Source organism: Nesoenas mayeri (genome assembly GCF_963082525.1).
Source record: "Nesoenas mayeri genome assembly, chromosome: 2".
Classification (NCBI taxonomy): domain Eukaryota; kingdom Metazoa; phylum Chordata; class Aves; order Columbiformes; family Columbidae; genus Nesoenas; species Nesoenas mayeri.
This window is the reverse complement of record NC_137543.1, coordinates 64810051-64825247: the sequence shown is the minus strand read 5'-3', so window position 1 is coordinate 64825247 and position 15197 is coordinate 64810051. Positions and strand designations below refer to the sequence as shown.

General features: G+C 35.9%; 1 protein-coding gene across 3 annotated transcripts in view; it reads left to right on the top strand.

The window, feature by feature from the left end:
- ERP44 (endoplasmic reticulum protein 44) overlaps positions 1-15197 on the top strand; it is a 52996-nt gene that overhangs the window by 21464 nt on the left and 16335 nt on the right. For 2 of the 3 annotated variants that reach the window (XM_080339822.1, XM_080339823.1), the window contains 5 exons: positions 195-267; positions 2074-2113; positions 5243-5358; positions 14250-14434; positions 14858-14973. In XM_080339822.1, coding sequence (XP_080195948.1) covers positions 195-267; positions 2074-2113; positions 5243-5358; positions 14250-14434; positions 14858-14973 — 530 coding nt within the window. Of the gene's footprint in view, positions 1-194; positions 268-2073; positions 2114-3767; positions 3903-5242; positions 5359-14249; positions 14435-14857; positions 14974-15197 lie in introns of those variants that run through there. The other variant, XM_080339824.1, reaches the window with a different exon arrangement.

Below are 15197 nucleotides of genomic sequence, written 5' to 3'. Positions count from 1 at the left end.
ATTTTGCTTTAAATGGGAAAGTATGTTGTATCTGTAAACAGTGTTTATTTGTAGTACTGCTGTCATCTGAAATGCATTAAGCATTATTTACCATTCTTTTCCAACTTTTGAACTGCAACATTTAAAATCATAGATATATTACTACTTTATTGCTGAAACTTTACATACATTACTGATTTGCTTTCTCCTTTTAGGTGTCTTGGCTTTTTAGTCCAACAAGAAGTGAAATAACAAGTCTAGATAGTGGAAATATAGATGACATTTTAAGTGAGTACTTTGAATTTTTGTTTCTTTGTATGTCTGCAGTCACTTATCTGTGTGAGTCTTGCAATGTTATTAAATAAATATGCATACTCTAGCTTTGAATATATGAATTGCAATCGGCATAGAATATTAAACGCCTATGATCAAAATTAGCTTTCGGAAGTAATGCGTCACCTAACAAATTACTTCATTGTAATCTCAATGAAGATTTGTTTGTTTAAGAAAAATATCTGGTGTCTTGTTTGCAGATGGAAATGCTTGATTGCATAACCAAAACCTGTCAAGAGAGCATTTTAAAAGTTCCCCCAGAAATAGCAGCAGCTGAAACCCATGGTGATGGGCCTTAAATATTTGGCTTGTTCCGCTATGCTTTTCCTCAAGTTAAGCAGTGCCCTGATTCTGGTGGTTCATAGAAAGGAGACCCATAAATTAAACTTTTCCTTGTCGGAAAAGTATGCAATTTGTCTACATCTGGTTATCTTCACGGGGAAAAATGTTGTTACATTGTTTCAAATACATTGCAAAAAAAATCTTTATACTCTTTTATTTGAGTCTGTGCTGGAACCTGCCCACTGCGGCAGGATTGCTTTGTGTAATAAATGTATGATTAGGTGATATCAGATGTTTGTAAATACCTTTTGTACAGTGGAAAGCAGAATCCTTTTGTAAAATGTTACTCATAAAAGGGAATGTATGCCAAGTATAAGTACTTTTAAAATTGATCTGATTACTTTCAAAAAATACTTTGTCTTGGAGGTAACCCTGAATTTTTCTGTGCTTAATAATTTCTTGTTCACCACTTCCATTCCTTGCTGCCATAATTTTGATCAAAATTGTAGTTTTTCCCAGCCTTCTCAAGAGTCACCTGTTCCAGCATGTTATATTTTCCAGGCTGCCATTATCTTAGTCTTCGCTTGTAACTACTTTGTAACTTTATCAATTGTGCAAATTTATCTAACACCACTTCTAATTCTTGAAGTTGTGGCTGATATTCTATATTTCCAATATTTATTTCAAGTTTTTTTAATGTCAAGGGTTTTTTTTTCCAATGTCTAGGCCACCACTACTAATAAAAATCAGTTTTCAGCATGGTTGTTGTATTGTGTGAAGAATACAGTTCATTTTTGGGCAGGATATTGGTCCTTCTAGTTTTGATATATTTTTCCTTTTTTTGGTATGTGAAAAATAACACATAGGGGCATTATTTCACTACCTTATATCTATCCCTATAGTACTGCATTTTTTTCAAGTGTCTGTCAGCTGTTTTCTTTTTTTGGGCACTGAAGATTTCTCTGCTACCTTTTGCCTTAGTATTCAGCTTCTTATCAAATAAGGCAGGTAAGGACTGACCAGAGCAAGTTGCACGAGCAGGCAAATAATAATAGTTGACATTGCAGCTTTGAACCTTTTTTTAACGGTTATGAATAATCTCGGTAATGCTTAACAGGTATACTGGAGTACAACTTTCTAGCTTTGAGTGCCTTAATTTTAAATCAAGAAGAACTTTTTGTCTCATGTCAATTATTTACTTATTTTGAATCTTAGTACCTTAAGTATTGACACTTTTAATGCCTAATATATCAATAAAATAATTGACTGGAGGCCTCTTTAATCACTTTCACGTTTAATATAGATTATATTTTAGGTAAGATTTATCCTAGCAGTTTTCTAGCAGACTAAGGTGTATGCCGAATAATCTAGAAATATATGCTTTAATACTTTGTGTGCATATTTTTACAATCTTAGATAAAAAAACGAAGTTTACCGCACAATGTGACACTGATTTTTTTTCTTTTTCTTTCCCTTCAGACAATGCAGATGTTGCTTTAGTTAATTTTTATGCTGATTGGTAAGTTAATACAAGTTGGGTTTTTTCTGTGTTTATACTTATGTCTTTTGAGAACTGTCATGTTTGACTATAGTTTTCTAATTGAAAGTACAGTGGTATGTTGCTTTCAAACTGTTTCTTTCCTTTTTTTTTTTTTTTTAATTTAATGTCCTGATTACTTCCTCTTCTGCCATCTTTTGTTTCATTCAAGACTCCTATCAGAGGAAAAAGGCAAGAAGGCTTCTATAGTAGTATGGAATAACATGCTATGTAATTGATTTTTATTTTTTTTCCCCCTCTCTGACCCTTAGCAAGACAGATTTCATTCAGTTTTTGCTCCTGAACACAGGATAGTCCAAAATATTCAATTTTTCCATCTTCTTCTGTGGTGCTCCCATGCGTGTGTGCTAGGGAAAAAAAGGCATGAAATGACACTAAAAATCAAATCCTTCTCTAACCTGGAAGAACTTCCAAGTAGAGAACTAGAGGAGTTATAATTGAGGGGTGAAATCACAGCGATGGGAAAAGGAAAGAATTTGGGGCCAGGTTGGTTAGACATTGTGAAAGACATATGTGGAAGGAACTATTTACTTGAAACTATATATTTTAAAAAACCCCAAACTTCCATGCAGAAATCATTGTTAGAATTACTTTAAGCACCAGACACCCTTTTTAAAAATTGTGTAAGAAGTCATTTAAAATGTTATGTTCTTCTCCACTATTAGTATTTTTAAAAGAATCTTTAGCAAGGAAGAAACCAGAAAAGTATTCGGGGAAAATAAAAGTTAATGTGCACATTGATACAAAAATGAGGTTAGAGAAATTAATCCTTTTCAGTCTTCCTTGATTAAAATAATCTTGGATGTAAAAAGCTTTATAATGTAAAGCAATAACTAAACTGCAGGACTACACTTGAAAGATTCCTTTCCCTGCTGTTCTGCTTTGTTAGCATAAAACGACAGCTTTCAGAATCAGAGGTCGTGTAAGTGATTAGGTTTCTGATTCCTTTCAGTTCTCTCACATCCCACTATATATCTAGGTCTGGATGGCCCAGAAATAGCAAGTGCTTTATATGAGCTTCACTTGAAAAATTTTCACTTTGCCTGTACTGATAATTCATTCAATTAGCGGCAGGCTAATTTTAATTGTTTGTTTAGAAAGTGATTTTGAAAAATTCATACCCAGTCTTTTCATATGGAATGAAGTTCTCAATAAAGATGTTTTTATGCCTTCATTTAAACTTTGCGTATAGGCATTATACCAATCTAAATCATTTAAGAACATTTGTACATACCTCTGTCATTTTATAGAAACTTTTTATGTTCAGTTAGTTTGCATCTGTTCATTTGCTACCACACTAAATTTAAACCAATGGAGTTTTTCTATAGAGAGATTGCATTAATTCACCAAGTAAATTATTTGTTTGAAATGTCTTTATAACGATAGTACAACTAAGTAACTACTTAAGAAACTAGGTCTAATGTCTTATGTGTTCTGTATAGAATTATGCTACAGGTGCTGTCTTTTAACATAAGTAAATAAATGAAACTTTTAAGATGGTTATTTTGTGTTTGTGGTCTATAGATGCCTGGTGAATCATGGACTACTTCAAAAGGTTTTATTTAATATAACCAAGGACAGAAAATCTATGAAGAGTAAATCTAGTACGCTGGAACTTGGGGTCTGTGGTGCCGTTGAAAAATCATTTTTGGGTTTTGCAAATGACAAGCTGCAGGAGGCTAAAAATGCATGTTCTGATACCTCTGTGATAGAGGGAAGACACCAATATTTTTAAAAGTGATATAGCAAGGTAACAAGCATCCCATTTTAGGACCTTATTAGCACAGCTCTTTCTGCAAATCCCCACTGTTAGCAAATCCTCTCTAGAACAGGTTTGCTTTGAATTTAAAGATTTGTGTATGCTTGCAAGTTGATTGACTTTATACTATGCCATAATTTTAAAACATTACAGCCTTAATTTTGATAATTACATGTAGGATTTCAGTCATCACCCCTCAACACAACGTATTGCCAGGCTATGATGTAATGTGACCTTTGGATGAGAACACATCAGTTTGCTGATGTACATACTCTGCCGTAAGGGTGGAGAGAATGAGGGACAAGGAAGCCACGTGTAGCACATAAGTGCTACGTGAACGTGTAACACACAGTTGTGCTGCCCAAAGTCAGGTTTCTTTCAGAAAATGGCCTTAAGGCCTGTTTGTATTTTGAAAGCAAAACCTGCCTCTTCACTTGAGCGTTTGCTGCTGTAGACATAACAGCATCCCCAGGCTATCACTGTTATATTTCAGTAGGGTTCCAGCGCAGACCTTTTTATTGCAAGTTTGCTCCATGAGGTCTCATTCTAACAACTTCTACAGTGCCGTTATAAGTCTTCAATTTAAAATTGTGCCATCTGTTTAAAATAACATAATATAAAATAATTTTATTGACGTATTAATAATAGGCTTGTGTATTAATGTTACCCTAGACTCCCCAAAGCCACCAAGGTATCTTTACAATCCTACAGCCTTTTCCACAGGCAGAAAGAGAGCATTTAGTTCAGAATCTGACATGACTGGAAGAAGGGACCTGTGGGATTCTCTTTGTTTATAGTGCTGTAATAGCAATATGTTCAAATTCTACCAAACTTGAGCAACAATATAATAATACTTATAGCTTCTGTTGTTGACCCTTATAAATTTGTCTCTGTGGTATTTCTGTTGATTGATTCTGGTGATTGTTGGTGAAAATTTGAATCTCAACAATCTAAGTAACTTACTGTATTTTTAAAATTACTTCCCCAGGGATAACTTAGGTAGAAAAAATGAAGAACAGATTTTCTGAATAGAATATATTTTCTAAATGCTTAGAATTGGTTTACTGTGTTTCTTAAGCAGATAAAGCAGGAGGGCACATCTTGAACTACATGTGCTTTTAGAATTATTTTTCTACCTGAATTATTCAAGCTACTTTTGATCCTGTTCTTATCCATTCAGTTGCTGGGATGATTACAAGTAGATGTTCTTTTCCAATAGCTTTTCTTTCTTTTTTTTTTTTTTTCTTCAAGGATTGAAATATTCCCTGAGTCATCAATTAAAATATTTCAAATTAGTATTTTGAAGTTATGATTTTGTGTTCTGTCCACAGGTGCCGCTTCAGCCAAATGCTACATCCTATTTTTGAGGAAGCTTCTAATGTAATTAAGGAAGAATATCCAGATAAGAATCAAGTGGTATTTGCTAGAGTAGACTGTGACCAGCATTGTAAGTAAATCCTGATTTAGGTTGTTGTGTGCTGTCTTGCCAGTAAGTTATTCATTGCACTGAAGAATATACTAGATAGTAATCTGAAGTGTAGTTGTGCCTGCCCCATCACTTAGCTTGGAGAGAGTTGCTTATATACATCAGTGAACCTCTTCTTCCAAATTTATCAGGGCAATCTCCAGTGTTGTTTTCTCATTGTGTTTATATCAGTTCAGCCAATCTCATTTGATCAGGGGGGAAAAAGGGCTGGGATTATTTAATTGAATTGGCTTGGAGATGTCAAAGAAGCATGAGTGCAACAAATGGTGCAGGTCTTCACAACTGAGAAAAGGAAGGGGTAACCCTCCATTGTCAGCACCAAGATGATGTTCTGTTCAGGTCTTCCCTCCAGCTAGGAGACATGGTGGACTGTGAGTTGACTTCTGCACAGCCAGGAGGGGATTAGAGCTTTTCTGCTTTGCTGTTTGTACACATGCCAGCAAATGGTTGTGTATTTGACTTCTCTCCCCACCTGGCCCAGAAATAGTTGAAAACGGTATGCCAAAACTTCTGAGTTTTATGCTAGTATTAATCCCCAAAATTGCTCTTTGATCCCATAATAAGTAAAAAAGTAAGGAATATCCTCTACACATTGAAGGGCAAATGGAGAGGACTGAGATTTTTGTTATGGTGCTTTTTACAGTTTAAGATCAGCTTTTTTGTATAATGCGTCTGGAAGAACAGCATTTGCAGGCATAGTTTCTTTACAGTGGTTTGTGATGCCAGAGTTGCAAGTGGCTTCAAATGCCAGCAGAAGTTCAGTTCTAACCAGTACTGATGGTAATATTTGGACTTTACAAAACTGTTAATTTATAAGAAGGATCACAGTTGGGAATGTGAGACATCACTCTACAGAGTTATTAATTTGTTTCTGCAGCACATCCCTGAGACTTAGCATTGAATTAATAGCTGTGTTGTAGTGTTCTGTTATAAAAATCTAGAGAGAGAACTTTACAGAACAGAAAAAAGTCAAATGCATATCTATGAAAAATAACTGATTTAATTTACATTTTTCCCCATTTTGACAATCTAATTTTTTTTTGTGTTAGAGGGGATTTTTCCCTGTAATGAGAATTCTTGGTTTGAAGTGTCTTGATTCTTACTGGCAGATTTAAGTCAGTAAGTCCACTTCAAGCATCTTCCATTGGCACCGTTTTGTTCTCTATTATGTACATATGCATGTAATTGCCCAACAATATAAGCACCTGTCTTGTGATCTTGAAGACGTTCTCAATCATTAAAAAAATACTTTTAAGGGAGCAAACAGTATCAACTCAGTATCTGAAGTGTAAAATAAGCTGATTGTTTAAACTGAGTTTCTGTTTTATCCCTTCCTAAAGACCAGCAAAACCACTTCATGACCACGGGAAACTTAAATGCCTCTGGAATTAAATTGTTGAATCACTGCGATATAGGACCCCCTTTATGGCCTCAGATGGAAAAAAAGGCACAACAGCATTCGCTTGAAGTATGTGAGCAGCTCTGAAGTGCTCAGTTGCCTTCCTGCATTAGAGTAGTTGGGATGTGTTAAGGAACGGATACCAAAGTAGAAAAATCAATGCAGTTGTAACAAACATTCTGATTGGTTTTGTGTCAGCCTATTAAACCAGTCACTCTACATACTTGAAATTACTTTTGCATATAGTTTTGTATATATTCTCTCTCTTTCATTAGTGAGTTTCTCAAATTTACTTGATTTAATTGAGAGGAAGAGATTAAGGACAGTCGTGCTTTCAGTTTACTTGATGTTTAGGGTTGTCCTTAAGTCTCATCTCAGTGTTTAACAGTCTGGTTGGCTCATCTTTTCATTGACTCAAGATATTGACAATGAAACTTTCTATAAAGTTCTCACAAAAGACTGTAGTAAAATCAGCCTGTGTTTGTTAAGGTTTACGTAAGTCCTTATTTTGTTTGCTGCAGCTTTAGTTATTTGGGTAACTTAGAGAGTCTTAGCTCTGCTGGATGCTCAGTGTTTAACCATGAGGTGTTCTTATCTTAGCAGTTACGTGCCTCAGAACATTTCCCCCCCGCCCCGCCCCAGCCTCCAAGTATTTGAGACACTTTAGAAGCTTGTTGCTTGATCTCCTCCTCATGTGCACATTGACTTGAGCTCATGAGAGCTTGTCACAGTGAAGTAAGGAGGAGATGCAGCTGCAGAGATTGTGTTCCTTCCCCTGGGAGCAAGTGTAGTGGGCTAAGTAGTGTGAGGCATCAAGGAGTTTTGGTCTTTCTTTTCATTACCGGAATACTACGAGTTTGCTGTATTTACTCTTTGTGTCTTTAATTTACGAAGTAGATGAGCATGACTTCTGCCGCAGATGCTGTAAAATATCAGAATTAAAAATAAAATCCTGTAATGACAGATGAAGTCTTTTTTTTCTGCAAGTTGTGTTGCCTTTTTGAATTAAAGTAGCAAAGCTACTGGTTTCTATTGTTTATTTAATGGGTAGTAAGCAATGGTACATTTCATGGAACATAGTTATTGAGTATGTCCTAAAGTTTTAAGTATTTTAACTTTGATTTTAATGTATGTAATGGCAGCTTTTTAGTAAGAGGGTGGATGTTACTATATTCTGCAGCTTGGGCCTGCTGTAGTAGTTTATTAAAATGTTGGAGTCAAGATTGTTATTGCACTTTTTTCATTCCCTGTTTTACCTTTTGTATTTTTGTATGTGTTTACATATTTTAGCAACACTAGGTTTATGCCAATATTTAGGGGTTTGTTATGCCTGCAGATTTCATACCACTAGTAGTTCAATATTAGGATGGTGTTATAGAGGTAGTGGATTATTTCCATTACAAATGATCTGTTTCTTTTTGAAGCCAAGACTCTGTAGGGAATCCAAATAGCTGATTTCAGGCCACTCAAAAACAGCTTTCAGAATGGTCTGCCAGGCATAGGTACTTTCCATTTAATGCACTGTTATTGAAGCACACTGCAGGGCCCAACAGCTCACACCAGCTTCTGAGGGTAAAGCAAATTAAAGAGAATTATTGATGCACTGCCAAATGTTTGATACTTAATGACAAAACCGTCATTCTGTCTGCTCTTATAGCCAATATAAAGATGTCTTTCTGGAAGGTGATAGGCCCCAATGTGATTAAATACAAAATCTGAATATTAACACTACATTAAGCCTTTGTGTGTTTTTTGTTGTTTGTTTTTTTTTTTTTTAATTTTACACCAGTTTATAATATTGTAGAAGATAATTAGAACTGAACTGCCTAAGTTAAGTCATCAGGCTGTTTTTAAGCTAGTATGGAACATATACTAAAGGTGAATGTGTTGAAGCAGATACTCTTTCCGTTTCCAAGATCTCATCCTTTCGTAACTTATAAATATCTAACTTCCACTACATAGTTTGCTGTTTAGATCTCTGGTGGTTTTGGTGTGTTAGATTTAGTAATTCTTTTATCTTAAAAATTATGCATTTCTATTCCTAGTGTAATACCTAGTAAAAGTCACCTTCTGTATAAAATTATGGAAGACCTTTCTGCATATACATTATTAGAAAGGTTTTGTTTTGGTGGTGATGTTGTTTGTTTTGGGGGATCTGTTATGGGTTTTTTTGCTTGCCTGTGGGGGTTTTTTGTGCTTTTTTATCTTTCATGTTAAGCAGCAATGTTGGAAACTCACTTGATACCATGGATTTCCTGTGTTTCTGTTCTCCGTGATCAAATATTGCAATATAAAAGAACTGATATTTCTGGAAGAGAGTTTGTATTTTGAACAGTTTCTATGAATTCAATATTAGGCATTGTGGTACAGAATTCTCTTCAATTACTTTTTGGGGTTTAATTCTGCTGCACCATTATTTCCTTTGATTTCTGAGTTCAAAAATAAAAAATAAAAGCTGGTTTGAATATTTTTTTTGCTTCCAAACAGACAACAACTCTCTGGTGGGATGTTAAGAGGTGCTTTGCTAGACAGACTGTTGGGGGAACTCTTGTTCTTTCTTTCATATTGACCAAGGGTGGTTTTCTCATTCAGTGCAGTGAGCTTCTGGTCTCTCTGGGTCTGGCCATTCCTGTTATGTGTGCTAGTAATGTAATATGTAATGTAATGTGTGCTAGTGTTAGTTTTCAGAGGGTCACCTCGATGGTATTGCTGCTGTGCCTTCTGTAAGAAAAATAACTCAGTACGATAAATTTGGAAGTTCATAAATGAACTGTAAGTGAATCTGTAAACAAGTGTGAGGATTTCATTGTGTTCCTGCCACTTCGCCCAGAAAAAAAATACCAGTCTGAAAGAGTTAGCTTTGGATAAAATAAAAAGTGTAGACGATTCGGAAAGGTTGTTGATGGCTCTCCTCAGGAGAGCCATTTTGTCAGCCTGTCAGAAAAGGTTATGGGATCCCAACTGATGGGGCCCCGCTAAGGGCAGGCATGGCTGTTGTGAATGCTCCTTTGCAGCAGAAGGTGGTCTAGATTTGCTATTTCCCAGCTTGTCGGTAGCTGAGTTTGATGTGGAGCATTGATTGCTTTTCTTGTACCTGTTTTGATCCGTCATACAAGTCACCAGTATCACAGTCATGGGGGTAGGATGCCTAATTGAGGTGGTCTCCCAAGTTCCTTTCTAATTCTGCTTCCTATGCATATTCCTGGGTGTTATGATTGTGGGCAAGTGTCACAAGAGGAGTAGTTTATCTGGGGAGAACTAATGCTGTGTTATGAAATTCTTAACAATAATGTGAATGTAGTGCTATATGTAGGAAAGTAGGAGGCAAAAAGGCCTTTTTAAGTGATCTTCAGAGAAAAAAGCTTGTGGAATAATAAGTAAAAAGGTACCTATCAAAGAGAGATTTCATTTCTCATCTGTAGTGTGCCCTGGCAGGCAGCCTGAGGCACTTCAAAAGATGTGATTGATCTCAAGTGAGCAAGCAGAATACTCATTTGGTAGTCCCAGCTTCAAATATACAGCTGAAGGAATTTTTTGCCTTTGAGAAGGAAGGTATTGCACAAGGGTGAGGAAGAGTTAAGGTTATTTGGCACAGAAAGATTAGCATTAGATCCAGTAGATTTTTAATATATATATATATATATATATATGTAGCTACGCAATTTCTATAAGCATCATGTAGAAACAAAATTAGGAAGGTTTGTACCTTTTAGGTACCTTTGTACCTGAAGAAAATGTCAAGTTGTAGCTGAGAGACATTTTTTTTTCCTTTAGGTAGGTTACCCTTATCTGTTTCTAATACCTCTTTTCATCAGAAAACAGGCAGTGAGAATGTCTGGAAATATTTTTAAATTTAATTTAGGATTTACTATAACTAACGTGATCTTTGAATGAGTTCAAACAATATTCCATGTATTTGCATTGTGTATTTCCAATTTTAAAAGGAATATAATTTTGTAGTTGCTCTGCTTATGCTAACTCTACCTGTATCAAATGCCAGGACTTAATGAAGCATTTAAGGTTTACTCTATTTGACATTTGAATGAATTCAAACAATTTTTCATGTACTTGCATTTTATATTTTGTGAAAAGATGGTTTTCAAATACTTACTTCTGTAGCACTGTCATTTCTCTGTGTTAGCTCAAATACCAGTATTCATGGAATCTCAATGTAATTTGCAAAGAGCGTGCAAGTTCTGACTTATTTCATAATGTTTGAATTCAGACTTGACAGTGGACATTTTATTACTGTTAATTTTTTTACGGAACTTCAGCACTTGATGAGGATCCCCATCCCTAGGGACTGCCATCTCCCATCTCGGACACCCTTCAAGAGACCCACTGAATGCCCATTCTGCAACCTGTGCATCCTTCTATAACCATGGAAATTACCTGAAGGAAATTTCCATGTTGTGAGGCAAAAAAAAGTGTAGTTTTGGTGTTCTTTTGCTGTGGAGTTCTCTAACAGTCTTCAATCTCAATGTGTTTCTGCAAAACCTTGATACGTAGTGCTCCTTGTCTCTTATCAGACCCTGATCAAGTTTTGATAGACAGATGTACTGTCAGACCAAAGGTCCTTCTATCAATGGGGTAGAAGAGCAACAAGTGCCTGGTTTGTTGACATTGTCTTCCACCAAGCAAATATGAAGTGATACCTCCCCTGCTAACCTTGTTACCTTCCTGCAGGCAGCTCTTGGTACTTCAGCTAAAAAGTGATGGAATTTAAAGGAAGATCTAATACTCATAACGTTGAATATATTGGTATCTTCCCTTGAGAAATTTGTGTTAATTTGAAATAAAAGCACTCTGAATTTAGGACATAGAATGTCTTACCCTTAATTTTAACTGTAATTAGTGCAGTAAGAAACTCTTCTGGGATATTTAGGAAACAGGTCAAGTCCTTTCTTACTCAACATTTATAGACTGAATTCTGTGATATTCTATAATGATGCAAAGCTTGTTAGTAACTGGCCTTAGGTGGTGAAACTTTTCTAGCTTACTGGTTCGAGGGATGTTAAAGAACATTTTTGTGGAGCAGACCTGGTTCTTATTCCTTTGCTGTTCACCTTTTGTTTTCAGTTTGCAGAATCGTTTTAAGTTGTGCAGCTGGTACAAAGATGGTTTTCAGTAGTTTAAGCTGCAAGAGATTAGTAGTGTTTTAGCAGCAGTGAAGCCATCAGTAATTTTAATTGAAGGTTCTTCAGTCAGGAGGCTATTAAGATTTTTTGTTATCTCTTAGGAGTCCAAAAGAGGTGGAGAGCTTTGTGTGCTGGAGGACTGTTACAGGTGCAGTTCTATAGGGGAGTGACTTATTTCCAGTTGCACAGGGTTTTAATTTTCATTTGCAACTGAGAGGCGTATGTTAGCTGCCTGGTATCAGCAGTTTACTCAGAGCAACTGCCTCTAAATAATAGTTTTTGAGAACTTCTGTCTCCATTCTCTTTAAAAAAAAAAAACAAAAACAAAAAGAGTAAGCGTAAGATAGAAAGAAAATCTGCTTTGTGGTAAATGTGTAATTGAGAAGAAAGGACATTCTTGTCAAAAAGGGTAAGCTGGTATGTTGTTCAGTACTGTGCCAGATATGCTGATGGGCCCTCATTTGGTTGCCTTCCTGGTGTGGCCAGTCCAGGTCACCTCAAGTGTCTGAGGAGTCAGTGAAAAGTGACAGGATGTGCATGCCTGGATGAAACTTCTTTGTCTCCAAAGGATAAATCTGTCTGTTGAAGTTCACCATTTCTCCCTTTCCTTGAGAGAGAAAGGAAAAGAATGGGAAATGGGGACGGGGTGGGTGTGGTTGACTGGAACAAGTCACCTCAAAGGATTAAGCAGCTCTGGAAAGTGGGCAGATTGCTTGTATTTTGGGATTTAGTTGGATTTAGGTACAAACATGACTGAGATTTAGGGAAACTGCACCCTACTCTGTGATAGGGGACACCCAGTTTTCACAAGGGCAGTGAGGTTTGTTTTGTTTTGAGGTACATTTCCAGGGAAGGAGTGAACAGGAGAGCTTAATTAAAGAAGGCAAAAGGAAAGTGCTTGTGGAAATCTGCTCAGCATTACATGCTCTGTCCTTATTATTTGTTTTTAGTCTTGTTTTCCTAAGTGTATCTGCGAAGTCTGTCTGCTGACCTTGTTTCTCCAAACCTTCCTCATAAAACTTGCTTGAAGCTTTTTGCTCAACTTCAACCACATCCAAAAGAGGCGAGGGCATTCAAAGCTATTAAGTATTTACAAACTTGGATTAAAGCAGTTGATAGATATTTGAGATGCACAAAACCGATTTCTGCACTGTAGCAACGGGTGCTGTAAAAACTGAAGGCTGGTGGATCTTCCGTGGTGTATCATGAACCACTTGCTGGTCCTGTATTCAGTTTCCTCATCAGCGTGTAGCTGAGAACTGTCTGCAACAATTAGTGCTTCTTGCTGTGTCCCAGGGATTAAACAAAGTGGAAGATGGACAAAGGGACACTTAAAGTCCTCTGGTGAGGTGTAGCAAAGAACCAGATTATTGCCTTAGCAGTGGTTGAAGATAATGGGGCAGAGGATGCACAATCATGGGAAACCAGACTTTATTGGTTCTGCTGAGCTTTCTTCTTTGCTGCTCTTCTAATTTTACCGTAAAACCTCTTTTCATTTTTTCTTCTTCTTTTACATTTGTAAGTCTCACGAATAAATAACTTTAATAATGGACTTGTTATACGAAGGTGAAAATAGCTCGTGCTCTTATGCGAGATGAACACAAATACATGTTACTTTATTGTGTAAAGCTCTGTGAGGTCCAAGTCTGGAAGAACGCTGAGCTGCATGTATAGATGTGAATGATGAACTGTCTCTAAGAAATGCTGGTACTGGTTGACCAGAGAGGTGTTTGCCTCAATTTAGAAACCCGAAATTTTGTGTTTTTCAAAACCTGAACAGCTCAGAACTGTAACAGCAGTCTTCTGACCTTCAAAAAATATTTTGCACAGTGTTCGTATGCTCTAAAATTCAAGACATTATATTTCCAGCACTATAATTGAGACAAAAATCATAGTGAGTTTAAAGAAAAATGGGGCATGATTTATTTTATTAAAATTTTCTCATGTGGATTAATTGAGATTTGGCAAGCTTAAAAGTTTCTCATGTTCTTGTTATGCTCTTAAATTGGCTTTCCTACTTGTTCATAGGAACTGTACTAAATGAGTGTAGCTGAAGTCAAGTCTTTACTTACCCCAGATTTTTGTCATGATTTTTAATGAAGATCAGTACATGTGAGAAATACTGTAGCTGATGTTGGTTCTCTCCCTTATGGTGGTGTTTGGGTGGGGTTTTTTTAGTTTGTTCTTGTTTTAAGATGTGGAACAACTGGTTCAGAGATTCTGTTCAATACACACATATACATGTAGAATATACCACGTTCAGAATATTTCTGTATTTGTAGAGGTTTTTATTTATTTTCTTAATTTCTTTTTAGCGGATATAGCTCAGAGATACAGGATAAGCAAATATCCAACTCTGAAACTCTTCCGGAATGGGATGATGATGAAGAGAGAATACAGGGGCCAAAGATCTGTGACAGCAATAGCAGATTATATCAGGCAGCAGAAGAGTAACCCGATTCGGGAGGTCCAGGATTTGGAAGAAATAAATTCTCTTGATGTAAGTGTTTCCATTTTATTCCTTCTGAATACATTATTTTTTTTTTTTTAATGTTGAAGTGATCAAACATGTATTTGAAGTACATATTTACTGCTTTTTTTCCATTCTGAAATGTTGTGAGTGCTTTTTTTAAACTGAGTGGAAAACTGGATCATTTCCAGTATTACAAAAACTCCACTACAAAATTATTTATTTTACTTTTAATAATTTGAAAGAATCATACGTTATATTTGACATCTAATATTCCTCACTGGAAAAATATTCACAAGGATGCTTCTGAATATTGAAAAGGCAGAAAAGAAATAACTTCTGCACAGTTATTGACTGTCAAATGAATGGCACCTCCATATTTAATATCCTTAGGGAGTAATGATAGTTTTTGATAATTCAAGGCAAATTATAATTTAATCTTTGCTTTTACAGCGCAGCAGAAGAAATATTATTGGATACTTTGAGCAAAAGGACTCTGACAATTACAGAACCTTTGAAAGAGTAGCAAATATTTTGCATGATGATTGTGTATTCCTGTCTGCCTTTGGGTAAGTTTTCAAATCTGTTGATTTCATTACTTTGGTATTGAAATTGTGTTAATGAGTTGTATATAATTGAATTGAATGGGTGTCTTTAATAGACTTCTTTAATACTTTCAGTGTGGTGTAACTGAAGAGACTAGATCTTAACAGGTAAATACACCAAAAGAAGGATAGGAGGAGAAAGCTCCCAGCCTTAATTTTTGCTGTGAAATTCAACTTTGATTTTTTGC